Below are 26,077 nucleotides of genomic sequence, written 5' to 3' on the forward strand. Positions count from 1 at the left end.
AGCTGCCTTTGGTGCTGGAACATTCTATGACTGAAATTCAATCATGAAAAACTTTGTAACTATATCTCATTGTGATAAAAAAAAAATCACCCCCTACCCCCCCAAAAAAAAAACCCAAACAAAACAAAGCAAAAAGAAATAATCTTATTGAATAATAATGGTAAGAAATAGAACCTTTACTGTGGGAATACTTTCAGAACTCTCCCTTCGTAGCACTAAAGTTTAACTTTATTTCTGTTATTTATGTAAAAAAATGAAGCATTTAAGTAAATAAGTACTTAAGTGAAAACAGCAATTTTTCATCCATCAGTGTGTACATATGGCAGATCTGTAAATAAACAAAAATCAGAACAAATACTATTGTTATACACAGGAGGCCTGGATTTGATTCTCAGCACAGCATGGTCCTTCAGCACCATGAACAGGCCTCAAGTTCTATTAGGTATTGCTTCCAAACCAAAAACCAAACAAAAAAAGAAACCCCAAACCAAAAACCTCCAAAGCAAGTAAGACAATAATTATTATCAAATCCAAGTGCTTATGTTAGACAAACAGGTAGTCAAATAACTATATAGTTTCATTACTGATTTACCATCAGCTCATACTTATTAGGTATTCACTGGGCATCATAAATTAATTGAATAAAACACAAGGCACACAAGATTATTTCTAACTTAGAACTATATATTTTTTTTTGGGGGGGGACACCCGCTTTAAAATCTACTACATAAAAATCTTACTTGTTGGGGCTTATGATGAAAATAAGGAAAAAGTAATTTTTTGGCATCTGTGGTTAAAAATTATTGCTAGAGATTTGAGAAAAAAGTCACATTCTAAGAATTTTCTAATTACAGATAGCAATTTGGTAAGCACGTGGGTTCTGGAATCAAACAGATCTAGGTTCTACTCCTATACCTGTCTGTCATATTCCAGCTGCATGACCATGGACAACTTCTCTGAGTTTGAGTTTCCTTAGCTATAAAGTGGATATAACAACAGCACAAATCATTGCATTATTGAGAAAAATGGATACATTAAAATATTCAATGATAATTGGAAATAATCACTCTGGACAAAAACTGAGTGCTGAAAGGAAGTAAGTGTTATACATAATAATCTTTCACTAACAGTATTTCAATCCTCAGTGCCAAAAAGAGAAGGGGGGAGGGAGGAAGGGAGGAAGGGAGTGGGAGGCAGGGAGGTAGGGAGAGGGAGAAGGAAACAGAGAGGTGTCTGCCATAGAGGCAGGCTGTGGGGAAGAGTGTGGGAGAAACTGGGTCACTGGTAGCAGAAACTGTACACTGGCGAAGGGATGAGTATTGGAACAGTGTATGACTGAAACCCCATCATGAACAACTTTGTGACTGTGTATTTCACAGTGATTCAATTAAAAATTTGGCATTGCCTTGCATACACCAAACACACTAGAAAAATAAACAATTACTACTCATTATACATTTAAGCAGTACTGTTACAATTTAAGGCATGACTTAGGTATAGTATCTTCTTAAGAACTATCCAAAAGCAATATGTCTGACTCCAATTTGTGTTATACTGACCAGCAAAAGAGGTGTCCTTTTCCACAGTCCACAGCAGGAGCTCTGAGTAATGGGAAGCTGAGTGTATCAGACCCAGATGAGTTTGAACCTTGTTTGGTCAGTCTGACTGCTCTTTCACAGCCAGCAGTTGGACACCATTTAATGGCAGGATTATTTTCAACAAAAGCCTGTTTAAACAGCAATTGTAAATAAAAAATATTTTAATTGTTAATCCTAATATGCAATGTATCAATTTACTTTAAAGTAAAAACAGTGTAAAATAAAAAAATTTCAGTCCCAAAAAGTATTTGAAACATTATAAAGTACTAACAAATAATAAGAAAAAAAATGACAATTACCTTAGTACCAACAATTTAAAAATAATTTTTTTTTTTGCTTGTTTGTTTGGAACTACACCAGGAAGTACTCAGGAGCTATTCCTGGTCTGATACTTGGGGAAACATGAGGTATCAGGACTCTAACCTAATCCTCCTACATACAAAGCTGTGGCTCCAGCCTATTAAGCTCTCTCCAGCCCTAACAAAATTTTATCTGAAAGTCAAGTATATGACGATGAGAAATGTAATTACTCACACAGACCACATGGAATTTTTAAAATGTGTTCTTTTTCTGATGGAGAAAAATTATTAATAGAAACTTGTGATTATTTAGTTGCATTAGAAAAGTAAATTTCTACATGACATCCTACTAGCAACATAAATATCAATTGCATGATGTTTTGTATGTTAAAGAAATAGTAGAAATTCTTAAATTCCATCTATTAGGAGATTCAGGGAGACAGCTCAAAAGGCTGCAGTGCCTGCTTTCCACACTGAAGGCTGTGGTTTGAACCCGGGGATCAGATGGTCCCTCAATACTGCATGAAGTAGTCGCAAACACGGAGCCAGGAGTAGCCCCTGATTATCACTGTGTAGTTCAAAAACAGTATTTATTAAGGCGTACTTTTCAAATATATCTGCATAAGGCAATTAAAATGTAACTTAAATCACACAAAAAGAGAACTTGTATAACTTCTGAACTGAAAATAAATAGAAAAGGAGAAAACATAATTCATAATTCATCTAATAGCTACTTGAAGAAAAATTAAGCTCATAAATTTTCAAGGTTATCTTTTTTAAAAACATTTATATTTAGGAATATGTAATATCTTTTGAAACACTTAAGTAGTATCTATCTTAACATTATTTTTATTTATTATAAAATCAATTTACAAAATTATACAATTGGCAGATCAGTAAATTATTCTAAGAAATAATTTTATTTTCTTGATCAACAACTATTATACTCTTCACATTTACTTCCATCTATAATTATTAAAAAATGCTTCAGTTAAAATTTTAATTAATACCATTTCTTCATGTAACTTTTCAGAGAAAAGTTTATTATTTTATGCTAAGAAATAAAAAATATATTAAACTCTTGTTAGCTATATCTTAAGAAAATTAAAATGATGGTAATCTAATATGACAGCATACTTTAATATCAAACTGCAAGTATCGTTTATCCATCTCCTTAGAAACTACACTTTCTATGATATCCACAGGCACAAGTTGGAAGCAGTCATATGCAGGGCAGAAAATGTTGTGAGCTTCACCTTCTTGAATTTTCAGATTCAAAAATCTGTTAAAATTATCAATTGACACAAAGAAGCAAGGATATAGTTTATTTGAACATTTTCATTTCTTCATGCCAAATTTTCAGAGTGCAATTAAAATAATACAAATGAACAAACACATACATATATGTACATACTTATGCTTTGTCTTTTTCATGTTTGTCTTTTGCTTTAACTTTTATTGATATTGAATAGACATATTTAAGATCAAATAAGTAAAATAAATGAGTGAGTGGTTAAAAATGTGATAGAAAGGTCTCATTAAATGTTCCATACTTGACACATTTTTAAAAAAGATATTATGGTGGTACTAGAATAGAGAAAGTCTTTATGAATGAAAGTTTTGCTGCTTGTATTTTATTTAGATGACATTAAAATGGTCTTCATGTACTAGTCTAGGGACATAAATTGATAGGAAATAAAAGGACATAAAAAATAGGACATAAGAAATAGGAAAATGCATCGAAGTGGTTGGAATAGAGCTCAAGTTGAATTAAGTGGTTAAGAGTTGAAATTGTGGGGTTGGAGCGATAGCACAGCGGGTAGAGAGTTTGCCTTGCACGCAGCAGGCTCGGGTTCAATCCCCAGCATCCCATAGGGTCCCCTGAGCACCTCCAGGAGTAACCCCTGTGCATTACCAGGTGTGACCCAAAAAGCAAAAAAAACAAAAACCAAAAAAAAAGACCTCCAAATAAAATCTATTAAAAAAAAAAAAAGAGTTGAAATTGTGTTCGGAATTGTGTCTGCAACAATGATCTTAAGAAACACATTTAACTGTTCTGATCACTTTCGTAATCAATAAAAGGAGATAATAATATACAAGTCTTAAATCATTATATAGATGGAACGATGAAATATACATTTATATGAAATATCTGTACGGCGACTGGCACAGCAAAAGAATTTACAAATTTTAGCAAAGGTTTTAATATACTGTTTATGGAAAATAAAAAAACACAGATGTTTAAAATATGAATTTAATACTTAAACCTAAAGAAAACAGATAGGAAAATGGACAATTAAATCACCATTCTCTGGTCAGTTTAACAATTTGATTGTTCCACTGTATACAAAATCTTTTTTCCGTGGTTTTCTCTGTCCTTAATTTCATTGTCCTTAAAAGAAAAACTATGAAGCTTACAGAGATCTCATGAAATCTGTTTCCTTTGCTTCATGTTTTTCTACATGGTTCTCTTTTGACCAAGGGACAAAAAATAGTCTCTATAACTCCTCTTCTATCTCTTACTATCTTTACCACACCTCAAGGTACACTTCGTACCTTAAGATATTGTTGTCATCTTCTCACTATCTTCAACAAAACAAGTTTCTTAATTATTTCAAATTAACCCTTAAATCTGCTTATTATTATTGGGACTTGAACTATCCATTAACCTATTTCTTCTCACTCATTTCCCAATGACCCTATTACCCTTCATAAAATAAATAAGCTGAGAATTTTCACAAGCCAAAATACCTTTTCAATCAAGTGCCACTTTTTAGGTGCACATTCCATTCTCATCAAAGTTTTTCAACAATTTCTGATAATTTCTGTCCCTCTTTCTTGGATTGCTGAATAGAATTTATCTTAAATTTACAGTTCCCTGTCCAAGTTCAGTTTGCTTTGAGAGTATTCTATATGATGATGCTTTGAATTTTATGTGCTTTAAGTATATGAGAACAGTTTAAATTTTCTCTGGGAAATAAAATGACAGAACTAAGATCTTATTGAAGACAGACTTATTTTTCTGGAAGTTGTGCTATTAAGCCACATCAAGATAGAATTTCCTACTAAAAGATAAATTTGAGAAAACTATATTTTCATCCTAAAGATAGGCTTCAAAAATTATATCATAAATACACTATCTCTGTTCATTGCCATGGTTAGAAAGATGATAATAATTGACATTCACTGAGTGGCTATTATGTGTAAAGCCCTGTTCTAAGTGTTTGATATATATTATTAAGTCATTTAGCAATAAATTAACAATAATCCCACAAGGTACCTACTATCACCACCATTTTAGACACTGGGAAACTGAGGCACAGAAAAGTTAGCACTTGGCTAAATTAATAATTACTAAGAAGCAGAGTAAGTAGGCTAGGTAGAAAAGAACTTCCCTTTTACTCAAAGGGTGAAGAGTGGGAAGAATTGGAAATTAATTGAACTTATATACTATGATGTATCTAAAGATGCACAATGAAATTCACATAATGTGAGAATAATAATAATTCTACTTCATTTAAAATAAAATTTCCCTTTCATTTAGGTCCTTGAAAGCAGCTCACTAGATTAATGACATAAGTGGGTTAGGAAGATTTAGATAATTGAGAGTTTTTCAAACTCTTTAACTATCTTAAAGTATAAAGTATTTCTCCCTTGCTTGTAAGTTTCTTTTCTATATAACTTATAAAAGGACTACAATTAATTAAAACATGGTTTCATCACACGTGAATCACGCAACCTGTAACTTGTTTTGCTGGAGCTGCTTGATTTGACAAGTACTTGGCAAGAATGGGAAGGAGAATTCAAGGTAGCCAGTAATGTACTACAGAAAACAATAATTAGATCTTTCAAATTTAAGTTCTATGATAAAGTTTCATGACCAATTGGTAATAAGTATGGAAATGGTTCCTAGAATAGTGGTTAGATAAGAAAGGTTAAGGATGTTAAAATTTTTTTTAAGTAAATACCTTGGGAGGTGGGTGGTGATCAGTTTTTCCAAAGAAACTAACCATAACAAACGTGGTAAAATCCAAACACTGCTATTTAACACAATACAGTCAACAACTTTTTTTTTTTCCCTTTTTGGGTCACACCTGACAATCACAGGGGTTACTTCTGGTTTTGCACTCAGGAATTACTCCCGGCGGTGCTCAGGGGATGATATGGGATGCTGGGAATCAAACCTGGGTCAGCCGCTGTGCTATTGCTCCAGCCCCTCAACAACTTTAAGTTAAAGAAAGCTCTTAAAAATATTTTGTTTCCAGAATTAATAAGTCAACAAAGTTTACTTCAGACTGTGAGCTCTGAACCCTGATAGTAAGTTCATTTTTATCACTGCTGTTTTAATTTGATTTGATCCTATCAAATTAAACTTGAAGCAGAGACTAGCATGTATATATTAAAAAAAACCTACCTGATATTGTTATTTATTCTGACCCTTTAAAAACAGTAATTTTTTATTCTCCCACATGAAATATTGGAATCACAGCCCAATTTGGAAAATACATAAAGATAATGTACTTAAAATCAAAGCAAGAAAATCAGTAGTTGCCTGTAGACGGGAAAAAGGGGTGGATGGTGGGAGTATAAGAAGATATAATTGTGGGAAGGACTTTAGAAAAGGACAGATGAAAAAACTTTGGGGAATGATGGATATATATACTATTCTGATAGTGGTAATGTTTTCATAAGTGTATGCATTGGCCAGACCATATTATTTATTTAAATTTGTAGTTTATTCTGTGCCAATTTTACCCCCCTGTTCTTTTAAAAGTAAAAAAGAAAATTTATTTGGTATCCAGCATTCTGAAAAACTTACAATTTTAAAAACTTTCTTACATAGTAAGGAAACTTACAATTTTAAAGATTTCCTTAAACAATAATTCATATAGGTTGTTAATCTTGACAAAGTAATAAAACAGAGAATATAAATAGGAAGAAGCTAAATAAAATTTCCACTTGTAATATATATCCAACTACACCTGACATCTTTGTATTAATTAAAATGGAATTTGAAGTATCAATATATTTCAGTTTCTCAAGGTTATTTGCTTATCAAAAAAAATAGATGGAATGACAAAAAATTTCCTTGGAAAATTAAATACATTTTGGCATAACCCTGAAAACAACAATAATTCATATTTAATATAAACAATTTTATTACCAAATCAGTATGCTCTCAAACAACAAACTAAGCTTTATATGTACTCACGACTCCCAACATCCTCTACAAAAGTCATGTCCACAGGGCATATCCACTGGATCTTCAAATACAGAAATACTGCACATACAAATGTCACACTGGAGATGAAAAAGAGCAAGGCTTAAACAAAGGGATACTCAACATTTACCTGTTTCTTGGTTTAAGGCAAAAAATACTAGTTTTCTAATTAGGGGGGGAAATAATAATTAAAAGGTTAATTATTCCAAACAAAGGTTTTCTAAAGTTATGCCTACTTTGATTGAACAAGAAATCCATGCCTACCTCATTACAAACTATTGTGGGATTTAAAAGTTTTAACACTTAAGTCAAAACATATAGGTTTAAAATTTACTTATAAATCAGCAGGTATGCATTTGCAAAGGGAAGTACAAGAAACAAATCATTATAATCCATTCAGGTAAAAATCAAATGATTTTTTGTAAAGTAACTACTTAAAACATTATGACCTTTATCCTTTGGTCATTCCAGAATAATTTATAAAAACAAAGTAACTCTATGTTTTTGGTATAGCAACTCAAGATATTTACAATAGCAACTTAGGGATTTCTATTTAGAAAAATTATGTGTTTCCTATATAATGTCTTACTATAAAGCAAATATTTTATAATGTTTCAGATGAAAATTATAGATAAGATTCTATATAATAAAAGGCCTCGATAAAACTTGGGACATTTTCATATTTACCACATATTTTGAGTGGCTGAATCATTTAAAAAACACCAAAACTTCTTGGAACACAAACTATGTATGTCAACTGAAAATGCAGACAAAGTAGTATTGTTCCTTAATAAAAAGAAAACATTATGGAAATGAAGCTACATGACAAATTCCAAAAGCTTTATAAAAAATGTAGCTATAAATGTAAAAAATGTAATTATAAATATAAAATTTTTCAGTACAAAAATTGTTATAAAATTTCTGGATTAAGGTGGTTATCACAAATAATGCTTGATATTTCAATATTGCACGTTTGAAACTTTAAACAACTAGAGTTTTAAGAAAAATATCGGTAAATGGGCAATTTTCTCAAATTCTTTTTATAAAAGTTTTCTGACTGAACTGGAGAAAAATTTTTTTCACCTATAGTTTAATTATCACAAAAAAGTTTTGTAATAATAAGTTTACTATTGTGAAATAACTGAAATATTTAAAAAGAATAAAGAATTCAAATACAAAAATATGGCAAGGTTACACAAAGCAATATTAGTAATTAAAAAATTAAAAGACAAGTGGATGGGGGAGACAGGTCAAAGGTCTGGAACATATACTTTGCATGAGGGAGCCCCAAGTTCAATCCCATGCACTGCATGGTCGTCCAAGCACGCTGTGAGTGGTCCTAAACACAGCGCTGGAAGAATTATCTCCCATGCTCTGCTATGTATGAATTTATCCAAAATAAAAAATGAAAAGCAAACAAAAGAAGTAAATAAAACTTAACAGACTAATAAACACAAAGGTAATAATCTGGAATACCATACCAAACTGGTTTCCAAATCTCCAGGAGATAAACTTATTTCATCTGGAGAGGTGACGGAGGAGCGTGTAGTCCTTGGAGTCCTTGGAGAAGGAAGCGTGTCCCAGGCATTATATCCACTTGGTGGAGGAGTTGGCATTTGAACACCTGATCGTTGGCAACAGTTCTCTGGGTTGGACATCCAGGCTTCAAGTAATTTCTCTCTGTCCCAGTCTTTAAGAAAAATGAAATGGATCTTTCATCACTCAGAGCAAAAAAGGTAATGTTTTTAAGATCTTCATAACAACAAAAGGAAACAGTAAAGATAAATTAAAGAGATATACATCATCTAAGGAAGAAAATAGTTATATCAAAGTAGCAATTATAAATTTTAGATATTATACTTACTGATTTTCATAGGATTTAAACTTTTATAATTTACCAAGGCTTCCAACCATGCCAAATATCTAAAGCTGTGGCAAAAATTCCTTGTCATCTTAACTAGACCGCGAAAAGGATGATTTATATATCACTTTTGAAATTAACTACAATTTTGTTGGTGTAGGGTTTAAATGGTTTATTCTTTTCAGAAAAGAGTATGACTTTGCAATTTGCTTCACTGATGTCAAGTTATAAAATGACTTCAGAGCTTATTATGTATGAAAATGTCAGAATGCCAAAAAGTTCTAAAAATTATTTGATATACTACTTAAAAATAGAAGGAATTTCTGAAGGGATTATTGTTTTAAATAAAGCTTTAGTGACTCAGGTATAAATTGTTTTAAGTGGTCTTAAAACTGGCCAAACTAAAAAGGATTATCTTCATATTATGAATACCCTTTCAGATAGTATATTATTATCACTACAATCTTGAGTTATAAAAATTAGTTCTTTAAAAACAAGAAACAGTGTATCCAATCATATTTGGAAGATGTTTCATATACATTATTCAACTTGTCCCAGAAAACTATTCAATAGTTAAGAAAAAAAAAAGACTCAGGGGAAGTTATATTACTTGCCCAGTCTCATACAGAAAGTGAAGCAATTTGAAACCAATTTTTGTGATTATAAGAAATAGTGGTCAAGTGTAACATAGTCAATTATTCACAGTAGGCCCATTCTATATAGATTTTTACTCAAATGCAAATAGCTATCACTGTCACTGTCATCCTGTTGCTCATTGATTTGCTGGAGCAGGTACCAGTAATGTCTTTCATTGAGAGGCTTATTACTGTTTTTGGCATATCCAATACACCACGGGTAGCTTGCCAGGCTCTGCCGTGCAAATAACTATGGAAATTTTTATGTAGACTGTTTCAGTCATATTTAGTCAATGTGTTTTGTGATTTAGAAAGATTATTATGATTCAGACTTAGAATAAAGATTGAGGTTGCCTTTCTAACCGTATAAACTATGCATGTAAAGGCACAGAAGCAAAATGGAAAAATAGGCAGTTCTGTGAAGTTACAGTATATCATGTTGTGGTTTAGGAGATAGAAAATAAGATTGGATGTAGGGGTCAGATTACAAAGAAGAGGAAAATATTAGCAACTTAAAAAAACTGGGCAAGAATGAATTTCAGGAAATGTTGCAAAAAGGAACTCAATGTTCATAGTCATAACTTACAAAGCTAAAAATACTTTTCTTAGAATAAAAGCATTGTTATTCCACTATTACTTTTTAATGAAGAAAAAGAATTATCAAAATTTAAAAAAATAAACTGAATATACCAAATTGTAGTTTTTTCTAATAGTATAATTACTTTTCAATGTAATTGTTGCTTAGATTCTGCCACATCATTCATCTATTGAATTATCTTTTACATGTCACTCAGCTATGCCAGATAATAAGGATACAATGGTAGGATATATAAATTCCTGCATTCATGGGACTACAAGTCTGTAAAAGGATGTAAAGTAAAAACTGACACACTAAAGAAAAAAACAAAACAAAAAACAAACAAATCCAACCAGATCTCCACTGTGGAAAGTGCCCTGAAGAATACAAGTCAATGAGTCAGGGAAGGAAAACTGAGAAAATGGCTTGAAAGAGATCTGAAGGAAAAAAATTGTTAATTAGGTAAAAGACATTCTATACAGATGTTATACAACATGTTCAAAGGCCACATGGCAGGAGCAAAAGTGGCATCCTGGTGAAAGTAAAAAGGTCAATGTCACCAGAGCATGCAAACCACAGAGGAAGCAACATGTGAGATGAGGAATAACAGGCAGCAGGCCAAAGAGAACATTTTAGTTGCACTTCTATCTCATTTTAGAAGTGACAGGACAATAGTAAGAAGCTGGACTTATAATTATGGCATAATAAAATTCAAAAAGATCATTCTGATTATGGCATAGAAAAATGAAGAGCAACTGATATGGCAAAAGTGGAGAGAGGGCAGACTTTACAGGAAGCTATTAGACAATGTAAGTGAGATGTCGGAAGCATAAGACTAGATTGTTCCTAGCAGCAGAGATAAAGGAGAAGTTTAGGATTTGGGAGTGTGATCTTAGCTTCAAAAACAATAATATAATTTGGATGCCTATTTGGAAAGCCATAAAATAAATTACGCCTTAGTAGAAGAATAAAATATGAAACTTTTAAAAAGTTACCCAAAAAACTTTTAAAAAGTTAACCCAAAAAACATTACCATAGCATAAAAATGACATTTCAGCTTTTTAATCCATTATGTGAAAAAGTAACTGTGCAAAGTTTCAACGGAGTGAAATAACGTCATCATTTAATAAGCTGTGGCAAAGTGTAAAACAACATATTAACTTATTCCCTTTAATCACAATAAATTATTAAAATTATGTTTAGTTATGAGTCTCTTGCCCCACGCCTGGCTGTCTTCCCCGGGGCCCCTCAGAGGGGATGGGCTCCAGCTTCCCTCCCCGCCCCGAGCAGAGCGGCCAAAAACCTCCGGAACCTAGCCACAGCCATGCTCAAGGCCCCTTTCCACACATTCGGACAAGCCTCACACATGAAGGTACCGGCAGAGGAACACAAGTGTGTGTAATCCCATCAAGGGTCAACATCCAGAGACTTAAAAGCAAGCTCCCAGAAGCGCGCGGCTGCTTGGAGGCTGCGAGATATCTTATAACCTACTTCTCCCTCTGGGAGAAACTAGTAAGCTACTGAGAGTTTCCTGCCCACATGAGACAGCCTCGCAAGCTTCCCATGGTGTATCCATATGCCAAAGCCAGTAACAAGCTGGATCTCTTTCCCCTGACCTTGAAAGAGTCTCCAATGCGGCATCATTGGGAAGGCTGAGTAGAGAGAGGCTTCTAAAATCTCAGGGATAGGACGACTGGAGAGGTTACTGAGACCGCTCGAGAAATACGACAATCAATGGAATTTCGTGATCGTGATTTGTGATGTTTAGATTATACATTATAAGTTAATGGCACATTACATTACTAGCTGAATAGCAGCAGTACACAAAAAATGCTGCAACTCAAAACTGCTGCCTGTAGTAAAGCAGTTCAAGAGACTGCCTCTGGCCAGTGGAGTATGTGTGGGTCTAGGTATACCATTTCCAAGTCTAAAAATTACCCATACTTAATTTCTCTAAGTTCTGGCTGGTATGATATACCAGGGCAACCCCAGAAGACACTTTAAGACAGTTAAAATAGAATCTCAGTCAGGGTCTAAGTGTGTAGAACAGAACTGCCATCCCATAACTAAGCCAATGAAAACACTGTTTGAGTCTACACTTTTCAGTAGCTAACCTACCTCAACTCATACAACCATTACGTCAAGGATACATATATACACATACACAGTATTCCACCAGCTTTTTTTGTTTGTTTGTTTTTTGGGTCACACCCAGCGATGCAAGGGGTTACTCTTGGCTCCTGCACTCAGGAATTACTCCTGGCAGTGCTCGAAGGACCATATAGGATGCTGGGAATCGAACCCGGGTCGGCCTTGTGTAAGGCAAATGCCCTACCCGCTGTGCTATTGCTCCAGCCCTTGAACTCTATAATTTTTAAAACTAAAAACTATTGAGTTTCTAAAATTTCTAAAGGATTTACTTCAAAATGGGGGGGGGGAGAGAGGGGGAGAGGAGAGAGAGAGAAGAGAGAGAGAGAGAGAGAGAGAGAGAGAGAGGGAGAGAGAGATGCATGTCATAGAGGCTGGGGTGGGGGGGAGGCCAAGAGGGAAACTGGAGACACTGTTGATGTGAAATGTACACTGGTGAAGGAATGGGTGTTGGAACATTATATAACAGAAATCCAATCATGAAAAACTTTGTAACAGTGTATCTCATGAATTCAATTAAAATAATAATAAAAAAGTAAACATTGCAAACAATGCAAACATAATAAATCAGATGACAATGAAGACAGTTTTACAGTAGCACTGTTGTCCCACTGTTTATCAATTTGCTCGAGCGGTCACCAGTAACGAATCCATTGTGAGACTTGTTGTTACTGTTTTTGGCATATCAAACGCCATGGTAGCTTGCCAGGCTCTGCCGTGTGGGCGGGATACTCTTGGTAGCTTGCCGGGCTCTCCAAGAGGGACGGAGGACTCAAACCCGGGTTGGCTGTGTGCAAGGCAAACGTCCTACCCACTTTGCTATCGCTCCAGCCCAGTTTTACAGTAAAAAGGCAAAATTTACACACATATATTTTAGCCATATTGTTTGAGGTTTGAAGTATATTTTGTTATTTCTGAGAACTTGTGTCAGATATTATGGACGCTAGCTAAATAACCAAACAAATAAAAGTTGCCCTCTAGGAGCTCCCAATGATGTAGAGGAAAAGGAAACAGAATAGTACTATACTGTATTCAGTGTAAAAGACACTCAGGCACAAGATATAAGGAACCAGACAGAAACAGTATTCAGTATAGAGTAGGGAACATATAAACAGAAAAATTTCTTGAAAGAAATGACTTAAGAAAAAAGCAGAATATCAAAGAAGAGACCAATGGTCCAGATAAAGAAGCTAGTCACAAAGGACTACCTTAGAGTTTAGATGTTTTCTGGCTCTTGTGAACAGTGCTGCAATGAAGATACAAGTGAGGATATCATTTCTGCTACGAGCTTTTGCACCCCAGGGGTATATTCCCAGAAGTGGTATTGCTGAGACATATGGAAGCTCAATTTCTAGTGTTTTGAGGAATGCCCATACTGTTTTCCAAAAAAGGCTGGACCAGCTGGCATTCCCACCAACAATGAATGAAAAGTTTCTTTCTCATCACATCCGTGCCAATACTGGTTGTTTTTATTCTTTTTGCCATGTACCCAGTCTGTGTGGTGTAAAATGGTATCTCATTTGCATGTCCCAGGTGACTTGTGATGTAGAACATTTTCTCATATGCCTTTTGGCCATTTGTCAGAATCTGGAAACAACCAGAATGCCCAAGAAGAGATGACTGGTTAAAGAAACTATGGTACATCTACATGATAAAATACCATACAGTTGTTAGAAAAAAAAATAAAGTCCTAAAATTAGCTTATAAATGAATGGACATGAGAGTCATGCTGAATGAAATAAGTCAGAAGAAGAGGGACAGACAGAATGACTACACTCTTGTGGGATGTAAAAAAAAAAAAAAACAAAAAAAAAACAACCAGTCTGAAACGAACACCCAAGTAAAGTAGAAACAAGGGCCAGGAGGACTGGTCCAAAGTTGGAAGCCTGCCTCAAGGACTGGGGTGAGGGCAGTTGGCATAGAGAAGGGACCATTATGACAATGACAGTTTCAAGAGATCATTCTGGATGGGAGGTGTGTGCTAAAAATGGGTAAAAGACCAAACATGATGATCTCTCAGTACTTGTATTGCAAACCATAATGCCCAAAAGGGGGTCGGGGGATTGAAGGGAGAGGAGAGAGACAGAAAGAGACAGAGAGAGAGACAGAGGAGAGTGAGAGAGAGAGAGAGATAGTGAGTGAGAGAAGGGGGGAGGAGAGAGAGAGAGAGAAGGGCCTGTCATAGATGCAGGTGGGTGGGAGGAGTGGTGGCAGGGAGGGTGATGGGAGGGATATGGGGGATACTGGTGGTGGGAAATGAACACTGGTGGATGGATGGGTGTTGGAACATTGCATGACTGAAACCCGATCACGAAGGCATTGTTAATGATATCCCATGATGATTCAATTAAAAATAAATAAATAAGTAAATAAATAAATAAATAAATAAATAAATAAATAAATAAAGAGTTCGGATGTTTTCAATGTGTGGAGAGCCTGGAAGAGTTTTCCAGTATGGGAAAGACAAGTTCAAACCTGCATTTAAAACAGACAAACAAAAAAACAGTTTAATGGCAATATAAAAAATTAATGGGGTGAGGAGGAATGGTAATACTGTTGATGAGAACCCAGGAAACTGCAATTTAGATTTAAAATAGAAACAGTTATGGGCGGGGATATGGTTTGGTGGTAGAGCACTTTCCTTAGATGTGTAAAGCAAGTTCTGGGTTCAATTCCTAACACTACCAGTGGTGCACAGATGCCAGGTGCAATCCAAAATCCAAATGGAGAACTAAAATAGTAATGGCTTGATTTGTTGTGGCCGTGGGAAAACAAATCAGTGAGGGCAGAGAATAAGATACTTATAAAACATTAATGGGGTGGAATTAAATTTTTCCAATTCTTTCCCAATAATTTTTAAATATTAATAAATTAAGATATTAATTTATATCTTCCTAAGATACTTAGGAAGTATCTTTCAAGTTTAGACTAAGATCATTTGATAAAATGTTGGTATACATGAATCAGAAGGATACATTCAGGTGTGGACATCTGTAGATAAAGAGAAAATGCTAAACTGCATTTAGAAAAAGTCTTGACTATATTAATAAAGCTAGCTGACTCTGACGTTTTTCGAACCATTGCTTTCATTAGATAAATGTGCAAGGCAGTGCCCCAACCTGCCTTTCTAACTCTCTATTCCACATAAAATAATTTTTAAATCAGGAAAAAACTTGTCTTTGAATGTACCATAATGTCCAATATCAAGTAACTGGTGGCTCTAACACATGACAACCTCAAGAATGGTTATCTTAAAAATGGTAGTGAAATGGGGCCAGAGTTAACACAGTAATAGGGCGCTTGCCTTGCATGCAGTCGACCCGTGTTCAATCCCTGGCATCCCACATCGTCCCCGAGCACCATCAGGAGTAATTCAGAACCAAGAGAAGCCCCTGAGCATGTATTCCATAAACAAACAGAATTGTCAAGAACTTAAAATAAGCCAAGCACTTTTCCTAAGAAAGATTAGTTACTAAAAGAAGGTTTTAAAATATAATAATATATTCATGTATTGATTCTACATTTTTACCTTGTGCATTTCATGGTAAGAAACAGATCTTATATAAGACAAATACAACTAACAGATTTAAATAGGTTATGTAATTAAATGACTTTAGTAAAAATTAACGTTAAATTTAGGATTAGGACCATGGATTGCAACTCTCACTTTTTTTTTTAATAGAACAGTTTCCCCACCTTTGCGGCCCCGCGCGAGATCGACCCCGGAGGCAACTGAACCACTTTGGACATGAGCGGCGCCCCCAAAATGCCTCCAAACTGTGTGCTGGGAGCTTCTGGCCCAGGCGCTGCTGGCAGGGTATGCTCTTTTCTCTCTCAACTCTTTCTGTTTGAACGCAGCGAGGCTATAGCCGGTTTTTAGACTCTACAGGAAGCCCGGGATAGCCGATGGGCGGGACTCCCGGATCCGCCCTGTGCGGGCCGACATTTAAGCAGAGAGCCATGTGGGGATGCTCCTTTGCGGCTCCACGCGAGATCGACCCCGGAGGCAACTGAACCACTTTGGACACGAGCAGCGCCCCCAAAATGCCTCCAAACTGTGTGCTGGGAGCTTCTGGCCCAGGCGCTGCCAGCGAGCAATGCAATTACCAAAAGAATTTTCCTTGGACTTCATATAGAAATCCAAAACCGCAGCCAGAATATCGCAGCCGCGCGACCTAATATCTCTTGATTGTCAGCAACGTGTAAATGTTCCTTTTTGGCAGGGCTTAACGTGGGGGGAAACTCCAAACAATAGTACTAAGTTTTTTGTTAAAGGGTAAAAGATTGTAGCGATAGAATTTTAGGCAGAATTTTCCCTGGACTTTAACGGGTCGGACTTTGGTGGGAAATCCTAACAAGAATAGTAAGTCTTTTGCTGAAATATTGAAGTCCACCAAAGTGGTAGCCATCTCTATAGACTGAACTAAGCCATATCCCCACACCGGCTGAGAAGAAATATCCTTCTTTCTCGGGAAAAAACGCGGCGTGGCGTTAACCATAGTATGATGTCTATTAAGCTGACACGGACCTGGTGGCATGGGAACCGGATGCAAGGGAATAAATTATTATGTACTTGGAACAGCGGGACGCTGGTGGAATCTTGAGCCGGGGCCGATACCAGCGTATTACTTTTGGTTCCAGAAACTGCTTGCAGACATTATACCAGACTATCAACTAAGCTAGAGCCCCACGCCGGCTGATGACGAGAAATAACCATCTCTTTTGGTTTGTTTTCCCTTTGTCAGGCAGCGTGGTGATTACTAAACAGGCGTGATCTCGGTGGCGCGGGACGAGGGGGGAAAAAAATAGAAAAGTTATGTAACAAACAGCGGGACTTAATATCTCTACATTCTCAGCAATGGAGAGCCATCAAATGCTTCCTTGACAGTGGGACTGTCTTCTCTTTTTTGGGGGGAAACCCTAGCAACAATAGTGAATTATGTGTTGAAACATGGACTGTAACCAAGATAAAGCGTAAACGAAGTGAAACTTATCACTTACAAGGGCGGGGACTGGGGGGGTGGGAGGGGGCGGGAGGTATAATGGGGTGGTTGGTGATGGAATATGGGCACGGGTGAAGGGAAGGGTGTTTGAGTACTGTATAACTGACATAATCATGAGAACTTTGTAACCCTCCACATGGTGATTCAATAAAATTTAAATTAAAAAAAAAAAAAGAACAGTTTCCCCAGCATTTACTGTCATCAGATATTAACATAAAAGCAATCCAAACAATATGAACAAATGTTCTAAAACTACTTCCCCCAAAGAAACACCTAAAAAACAAACTGCAGTTGATCAAAACAACCATGAGATACCACCTCACACCACAGAGGCTAGCACACATCCAAAAGAACAAAAGCAACCGCTGTTGGAGAGGATGTAGGGAGAAAGGGACCTTTCTACACTGCTGGTGGGAATGCCGGCTAGTTCAGCCCTTTTGGAAAACAATATGGACGATTCTCAAAAAACTAGAGGTTGAGCTCCCATTTGACCCAGCAGTACCACTGCTGGGAATATATCCCAGAAAAGCCAAAAAGTATAGTCGAAATGACATCTGCACTTATATGTTCATCGCAGCACTGTTTACAATAGCCAGAATCTGGAAAAAACCCGAGTGCCCTAGAACAGATGACTGGTTGAAGAAACTCTGGTACATCTATATAATGGAATACTACGCAGCTGTTAGAAAGAATGAGGTCATGATGTTTGCATATAAATGCTAAGTGAAATGAGTCAGAAAGAGAGAGACAGACACAGAAAGACTGCACTCATCTGTGGAATATAGAATAATAGACTATAAGACTAACACCCAAGAATAGTAGAAATAAGTACCAGGAGGTTGTCTCCATGGCTTGGAGGCTGGTCTCTCATTCTGGGCAACTCAGAGAAGGGAACACCAAGTAAAATGTGGTTGGAGGTCATGTGGGGGAAAGATGATGCGGGCCGAATATAGACTAGAGACTGAACATAATGGCCACTCAACACCTTTATTGCAAACCACAACACCTAATCAGAGAGAGAACAAAAGGGAATACCCTGCCATAGTGGCAGTGTGGGGTGGGGGGAGACGGGACTGGGGAGGGGGGGAGGGATGTTGGGTTTACTGGTGGTGGAGAATGGGCACTGGTGAAGGGATGGGTTATCAAACTTTGTAAGGGAGAAACATGAGCACAAAAGTGTATAAATCTGTAACTGTACCCTCACGTTGACTCACTAATTAAAAATAAACTATTAATTTAAAAAAAAACAGAAAAAAAAAACCAAACTGCAGTGCCTTCTCAATGATTTCTCCCTTCGGCCATGATTTCTAGTTGGAGACATTCTGGAGCAGAATAATATTATCTCCTTTTAGCATGATCCGACCCAGTTGTTTTCTTGACTTTGTTTTTGAGTGAATCTCTTCTGCATCATCTAACACGAGGTTCATATACTCATCAAAGCCAATGATGCAGCCCTCTATCCACATATTTATTCATTTGCACATAAAGCCACACATGAACCCCAGATCTATTTTGCAAGTATCTGAAGATGAGGTTGATGGGCTCCCCCTTCACCGTCTGCACTTTCTGGCCCTGGCCACGGTACGCCATGGTTCGAGTTCACAAAGACCGCACAGTCTCCCACGCTGACTCCGAGGCAACTTCCAAATACGCCACCAGTAGCTTGCTAGGCCCTGCCATGTGGGCGAGATACTCTGGGTAGCTTCTGGGCTCTCCTAGACGGATGGAGGAATCAAACCCAGGTGGGCCGCGTGCAAGGCAAATGCCCTACCTGCTGTACTATCACTCCAGTCCAAGGTATTTTGTTGCATGGGCCGGGAATAAGATACATTTCTAAAATTAAATAATTTATCACTTTATTTAATACCTCTTTTGTTTTTCGGCTACACCTGGCAGTGTTCAGGGCTTGCTCAGAGATCACTCCTGGAATTACTTAGGAAACTATATGCGATCTGGAGACTGAACCTGAGTCTGCTGCATGCAGGGCAAATACCTTACTCATTGTATTATTGCTCTAGCCCTTGATTTAGTAACTTAATATTTATTTTTATTGAGCCAACATGGTTTACAAGAGTATGGTATTAACATTTTAGCCATATAGTACCCACCACCAAAGTGCCAATATCCCTCCACCACTGTCCCAACATCCTATCTCGTCGGCAGCTTAATTTTTAAAAATTCCCTTTTTTTCAGCAGTTTGTAACTAGCTTACATATGAAAATACAAAATGCTTTGAGGATAATGACTAATAACCATTAGAGTAATGTTACTTTCATTTTAGAATGAAATGTCCTGATGCTTGTCCTGACGCTAGCACTGTAATGTGTGTGTTTATTACCACATTCAAATTTGACCGATAGTACAGTAGTACAAGATTATGTGTTAACAAGCTAGTTTTATTATTTATTTACTTATTTATTTGTTCTGGTTTGGGAACCACACCCAGCAGTGTTCCAAGGCTGCTCTTGGCTGTTCTCAGGGTTTGTTCCTGGTGTTGATGGGGGTTCTAATGGTGCTAAGGATCATACCCGGCCTGTCTACATACAAAGAAAGCACTCAGCTCACGAGCTAGCTTTTTGGCTTTTAGTTTTATTTTCCCCTGTTGAATTTTTGGGCCACACTTAGTGGTGCTCAGGCTCTGAGTTTAAGGGCCACTCCTGGAAATGCTTATATGTGGTGCCAGGGATGAAACCTGGGTCAGATGCATGCAAGACAAGTGCCCTACCCACTAGATTATCTTCCACCCCAAATTTTATTTTATTTTATATATTTTTTACTTTATTTATTTTTTTGGGTCACACTCGGCGATGCTCAGGGGTTACTTCTGGCTTTGCACTAAGGAATTACTCCTGGCGGTGCTTGGGGAACCATATGGGATGCTGGGAATCAAACTCAGGTTAGCCGAGTGCAAGGCAAACACCCTACCTGCTGTGCTATCACTCCAGCCCCCCAAATTTTATTTTAAAATAACTAAACAGACACCTTTTAACTCTGAAGTTTCAAAAAGCACCCACATTATTGCAAACAAAAGACATTTCTTCATTACCATGAGCTCGAAGTAAAGCTTCAGCAGTAAATAGCGGGGCCTGAAGCATGTCTGCAGTTTCCACAATAAGCATATCTTTCAGTTTACGAAGATCCTGAGGTCTTAATCCTTCATAAGGCTTTGAACAGAAGAAGAAGAAAAAGTTAAACTACTTACTGCATATTTAGGACATTCTAAATGCCTATAAAGAAATACCCATTTCTTTAATCTATTTTTTTTTCTTTTTGGGTCACAGCCGGTGATGCACAGGGATTACTCCTGGCTCTGCACTCAGGAACTACCCCTGGCAGTGCTCAGGGGATCATATGGGATGCTGGGAATTAAACCTGGGTTGGCCTTGTACAAGGCAAACGCCCTACCTGCTGTGCTATTGCTCCCGCCCCTTTAATCTTTCAATATTAGTTTAGGTATTGCAATTATAAAGGCTCTGTAAACTCTATCAGGAATTCCAATCTTCTGTTTCACAGAGATGTTTTCAACTGGAAAGTGGATATCAGGGTTCATGAATGCTATCATTCTAAAATGAAAGTAACATTACTCTAATGGTAAAATTATTAGCCCCAAAAATCTGAATACTAGAAAAATATCAAAAGTACAATCCTATAAATCCAACACTAAGCAATAATCATGATTAAAATTTTATATCTTAATCTACTCTTCACAATCCAACTGTGTGTGAATACATGAGTTCATTAGACACAGTACTAATTATTGAGCTGCCAAGATTCAATATAGACTGGTAGTGAAATTCTATGATATCTACATATTTATATGAAAATAACTTATTGTGCCATACTTAGATTTTATTATAAGAATTGATCAAGTGTTTGTTAATGTTCCCTCTCTCCATCCCTTCCTTTTTTTCTTTTTGGGACACCCAGTTGTGCTTAGAGCTTTGATCCTGGTGGAGCTCAGAGGACAATGGAGGGTACTGGGGACCAAATCCAGGTCGGCCAAGTGCAAGGCAAGCTCCTGACACATTGTATTATCTCTCTGACTCCCATTTTTTATCATATAGAAAACAAATCACCTCAGCTTTTTCATTCTTTTGTTATTCTTTATCATTTTACCCCTGCTTGTAACAGAAATTATACAAAAAATAAAATTATAAGTGTTTTACTACTCAGAAACAATTATTAATAGTCACTGTCACTGTCATCTCGTTGCTCACCGATTTGTTCAAGCAGGCACCAGTAACGTCTGTCATTGAGAGACTTATTGTTACTGTTTTTGGCATATCCAATACACACAGTAGCTTGCCAGGCTCTGCCGTGCAGGCTCCATACTCTCAGTAGCTTGCCGGGCTCTCCGAGAGGGGCGGAGGAACCGAATAAGGGTTGGCCGTGTGGAAGGTAAAAGCCCAACAGCTGTGCTATCGCTCCAGCCCAATATTATGGTATCTGTATAATATCATTATACAGATATCAGTAACCAATTTGTTTTATTTTATTTGATGCAAGCTACCTGTGGCATATTCGATATGCCAAAAACAGTAACAACAAATCTCACAATGGAGACATCACTGGTGCCTGCTTGAGCAAATCGATGAACAACAGGACAACAGTGCTACAGTGCTACATGCTTTCTTCATGATTAATACACACATTCATCTCAATCCTTTAAATGGATATGACTCATCTGCTGCAATAAGCATATAACTAAAGACCACAGCTTAAAAGCAAAATAAATCCACAAATACTTCTCAGAATAATTAGTCACAGAAGCTGTCCACTGGCAGCATACACCAGACTCCAGAGAGCTCTGGACAGTCAGTAAGTTTTAACCATTATAGTTTATTTATTGGTGGCTTAGAAACAGATATTATATTCGGTGTTTTTGCTTTCATGGGTATCATAGAAATAAATTCTTACTTAATTCTGGATGAACAGAACTCTATTTACTAAGGATAATTTCTCTCAGTTGATACGGTAAGTTTACTAATATTTTAGTCATCTTTTAGCAGAAAAACATATGGAAGTAATGAGTGTATTAATGACAGAAAAGATTGGCAGACGTAATGTCATAAAAATTTGCCAAACTTTAAACATGTTTATACACACACACACACACACACACACACACACACACACACACACACACACACACACACGCCCAGTGCTCAGGGCTTTCTCCTAGCTCTAGGTTGAGGTGTCAATTCTAGTGACACTCGGGACCATATGCCCAGGATAAAAGCAGGGTCGGCATGTGCAAGGCAAGTACCTTAATTCCTGTGGCCCCGATAATTTATTATATATAATACATAAAAACTTATGAACTTTATTATATATGAACATGTTATATATTTTTATATAAACGTTCTTATATGTTAAAGATCTTTAAACATTTTTTAGCACTGTAGCACTGTCCTCCCGTTGTTCATTGATTTGCTCGAGTGGGCACCAGTAATGTCTCCATTGTGAGACTTGTTACTGTTTTTGGCATATCGAATACGCCACGGATAGCTTGTCAGTCTCTCCAAGAAGGACAGAGGAATCGAATCCAGTTTGGCCACGTGCAAGGCAAATGCCCTACTCGCTGTGCTATTGCTCCAGTCCAAACTTTATTTTTAAAGTTTAAAAAATTAAAAGTTATATAAAAACAATGTTCTTAAACACACATAATGTCTACCTACCTTGCAAGGTTTGAAAAAAATTAGTATTTTAGGGTTGTATTGAGATGAATCTCTGAAATGCTAAGTAAAAATTAAGATTGCTGGGCCAGACCGATAGTACAGCAGTTAAGGCACATTCTTGCATGCAGCCAACCCGGATTTGATCCCTGACATCCCACATGGTCCCCCAAACCCATCAGTAGTGATTCCTGAGTGCAGAGCTAGGAGTAACCCCTGAGCAATGCTTGGTATGACCCCAAAACAAAAAAAAATTTTTTTAATTGCTAAATCATTTAACAACTAAGCATCCAGTATAATGAGCCTTCAAAACACGTATCTTTGATCTAATAATTTGACTTCTAAGAGCCTGTTCTAAGATATGTTCAATATATTTGGACAAGTTTTTTGTTTATTAATAGTCACTGTCACTGATGCTCTCATCCCATTGTTCATCAATTTGCTTGAGCGGGCAAAAGTAACATCTGCATTGCGAGACTTGTTGTTACTGTATTTGGCATATCGAATACGCCATGGGTAGCTTGCCAGGCTCTGCAGTGCAGCCGGGATACTCTCCGTAGCTTGCCGGGCTCTCTGAGAGGGATGGAGGAATCAAACCCGGGTAGGCCGCATGCAAGGCAAAAGCCTTACCTGCTGTGCTATTGCGCCAGCCGTTTATTAATAGAAGTGACAAAATGTAAAATTAAAATGTATAAGGATTATTAGAGGACATTTACATGTGACAAGAACTGGCAGTCATTCAAATGGTTTCCATGTAAGTTTATCAATATGTATAGTTTATTTCATAAGTTAACACAATAACTTATTTCCACATAATTGTAACATATCAATACCAAGATGTTAAGAAAATTCTTTTAAGATAACATACAGATAATATCATTGATGAAAACTGGAAGACAACTGTGTAAAACAATACACATGATAAAATAATGAATATTTACAGTTTGTTTTTGATGTTCCTGTGTTTCTGGGCCACATGTGGCTAGTATTCAAAATTTACTCCTGACTCTGTGCTGAGGGATTACTCCTGGTAGTCTTGGGTGGCCTTACGGTGTCAAGGATTGAATCTGGTTGGCTATGGGCAAGGCGAAAATGCCTTACCCAGTATATTATCTCTCTGGTCCCTGAATATTTAAATTTTTAACTCTAATTCGCATTTAAAAACATGCTCTGCAGAAAAAAAGTAACAAAATGAAACAAAACAAAAAAAAGTTGGAATGTTAAGAGGCAGAATATACTCTGAATCAGCCTACAATTCAATTCCTCTTAAAAATGACAGAAATGGGCTGGAGCGATAGCATAGTGGGTAGGGCGTTTGCCTTGCACGCGACCAACCTGGATTCGATTCCCAGCAACCCATATGGCCCCCCGAGCACTACCAGGAGTAATTCCTGAGTGCAGAGCCAGGAGTAACCCCTGAGCATTGCCGGGTGTGACCCAAAAAGAAAAAAAAAGACAGAAAACTTGCATTAAAAAACATTTTATATTACACTAGATTACGAGGGCACTGCACCAATTCATGAATTAAGCTACACTGCTATGAATCTCTATGTTAAGAGCATCATATAAACTTATCTAGAAAAAGAAATGAATATTTAACTTAAACTATTCTATATAGGGGTGCACTAAGAAAGAACAAAGAGAGTACAATTTAATGCAAACTATTCTTTAAAAAGCCCTCACATCATATACTTTGGAATTTAAGTGAATGTATGAAACATTACTTTCACTAGCAAAATACTAACAAATCTTCTGATGGATAAAACTGTAGTTTATGTATATTTATGTTTATATACCCATACACTCTAGTTTATGTATGTCCATACATATAAACTGTGTATGTCACACTCCTAGAAAATTTGTTGCAAGATAAGACTTGGAATTAAAAAAAAAACTGGTGGTTTCATGTGCCTCTCCTGCCTTGGCCTCAATGGAGGCAACTGCATATTTAATGACAATATTTCTTTTATCTTTTTTGTTTTTGGGCCACACCCAGCCATGCTTACTCCTGGCTCTGCACTCAGGAATTACTCATGGTGGTGTGCAAGGGACTACATGAGATGCCCAGGATCAAACCTGGATTGGCCATGTACAAAGCAAGCAGTCCACCAGCAGTACTATTGCTTTAGCCCCAAATTTTATTTTTTACATCTATTTTTTTTATTGATTGGCTTTCTTTCTACCTCATTTATGTCAAGTCAAAATAAGATGGTTTAAACATATTATAAAGTATAATATAAAGCAATCCACAATTTTTTCTCTAATGTACAGTTTTTTTTTCTATCTCATTGTCAATGTACAGGTTTTTTTATTTTTATTTTTTAAAATTTATTTATTTTTAATTAGTGAATCACTGTGAGGGTACAGTTACAGATTTATACACTTTTGTGCTCATGCTTCCCTCATACAAAGTTCGGGAACCCATCCCTTCACCAGTGCCCATTCTCCACCACCCGTAAACCCAGCATCCCTCCCACCCTCCCCAATCCCATCTCCCCCCACCCCATCCTGCCACTGTGGCAGGGCATTCCCTTCTGTTCTCTCTCTGTATTTAGCTGTTGTGGTTTGCAATAAAGGTGTTGAGAGGCCTCTGTGCTCAGTCTCTAGCCCTCATTCAGCCCGCAACTCCCTTCCCTGCATGGCCTTCGACTACATTATAGGTGGTGATCCCTTCTCTGAGTTGCCCTTTCCCCAGAATGTGAGGCCAGCTTCCAAACCATGGAGTCAACCTCCTGGTACTTATTTCTACAATTCTTGGGTGTTAGTCTCCCACTCTGTTATTCTATATACCACAGATGAGTGCAATCTTTCTATGTCTGTCTCTCTTTCTGACTCATTTCACTCAGCATGAAACTTTCCATGCCGATCCACTTATATGCAAAAATTCATGATCTCCTTTTTTCTAACAGCTGCATAGTATTCCACTGTATAGATGTACCAAAGTTTCCTCAACCAGTCATCCGTTCTAGGGCATTCGGGTTTTTTCCAGATTCTGGCTATTGTAAACAGTTCTGCAATGAACATATAAGTGCAGATGTCGTTTCGACTATACTTTTTTGT

General features: G+C 36.8%; 1 protein-coding gene and 1 pseudogene across 3 annotated transcripts in view; both read right to left on the reverse strand.

Moving 5' to 3' along the window:
* The window catches only part of ANKIB1 (ankyrin repeat and IBR domain containing 1), a 151,868-nt gene that overhangs the window by 39,444 nt on the left and 86,347 nt on the right, over positions 1–26,077 (reverse strand). For all 3 annotated transcript variants that reach the window (XM_055123825.1, XM_055123823.1, XM_055123822.1), the window contains exons 5-9: positions 20,389–20,506; positions 8,600–8,808; positions 7,110–7,198; positions 3,035–3,179; positions 1,560–1,726 (exon numbers count right to left, since the gene is read on the reverse strand). In XM_055123825.1, the coding sequence (XP_054979800.1) occupies positions 1,560–1,726; positions 3,035–3,179; positions 7,110–7,198; positions 8,600–8,808; positions 20,389–20,506 (728 nt within the window). The remainder of the gene's footprint in view (positions 1–1,559; positions 1,727–3,034; positions 3,180–7,109; positions 7,199–8,599; positions 8,809–20,388; positions 20,507–26,077) is intronic.
* Positions 18,627–18,984, reverse strand: LOC101555073 (small nuclear ribonucleoprotein E-like; annotated as a pseudogene).

Source organism: Sorex araneus, chromosome 1, assembly GCF_027595985.1.
Source record: "Sorex araneus isolate mSorAra2 chromosome 1, mSorAra2.pri, whole genome shotgun sequence".
NCBI classification, from domain to species: Eukaryota; Metazoa; Chordata; class Mammalia; order Eulipotyphla; family Soricidae; genus Sorex; species Sorex araneus.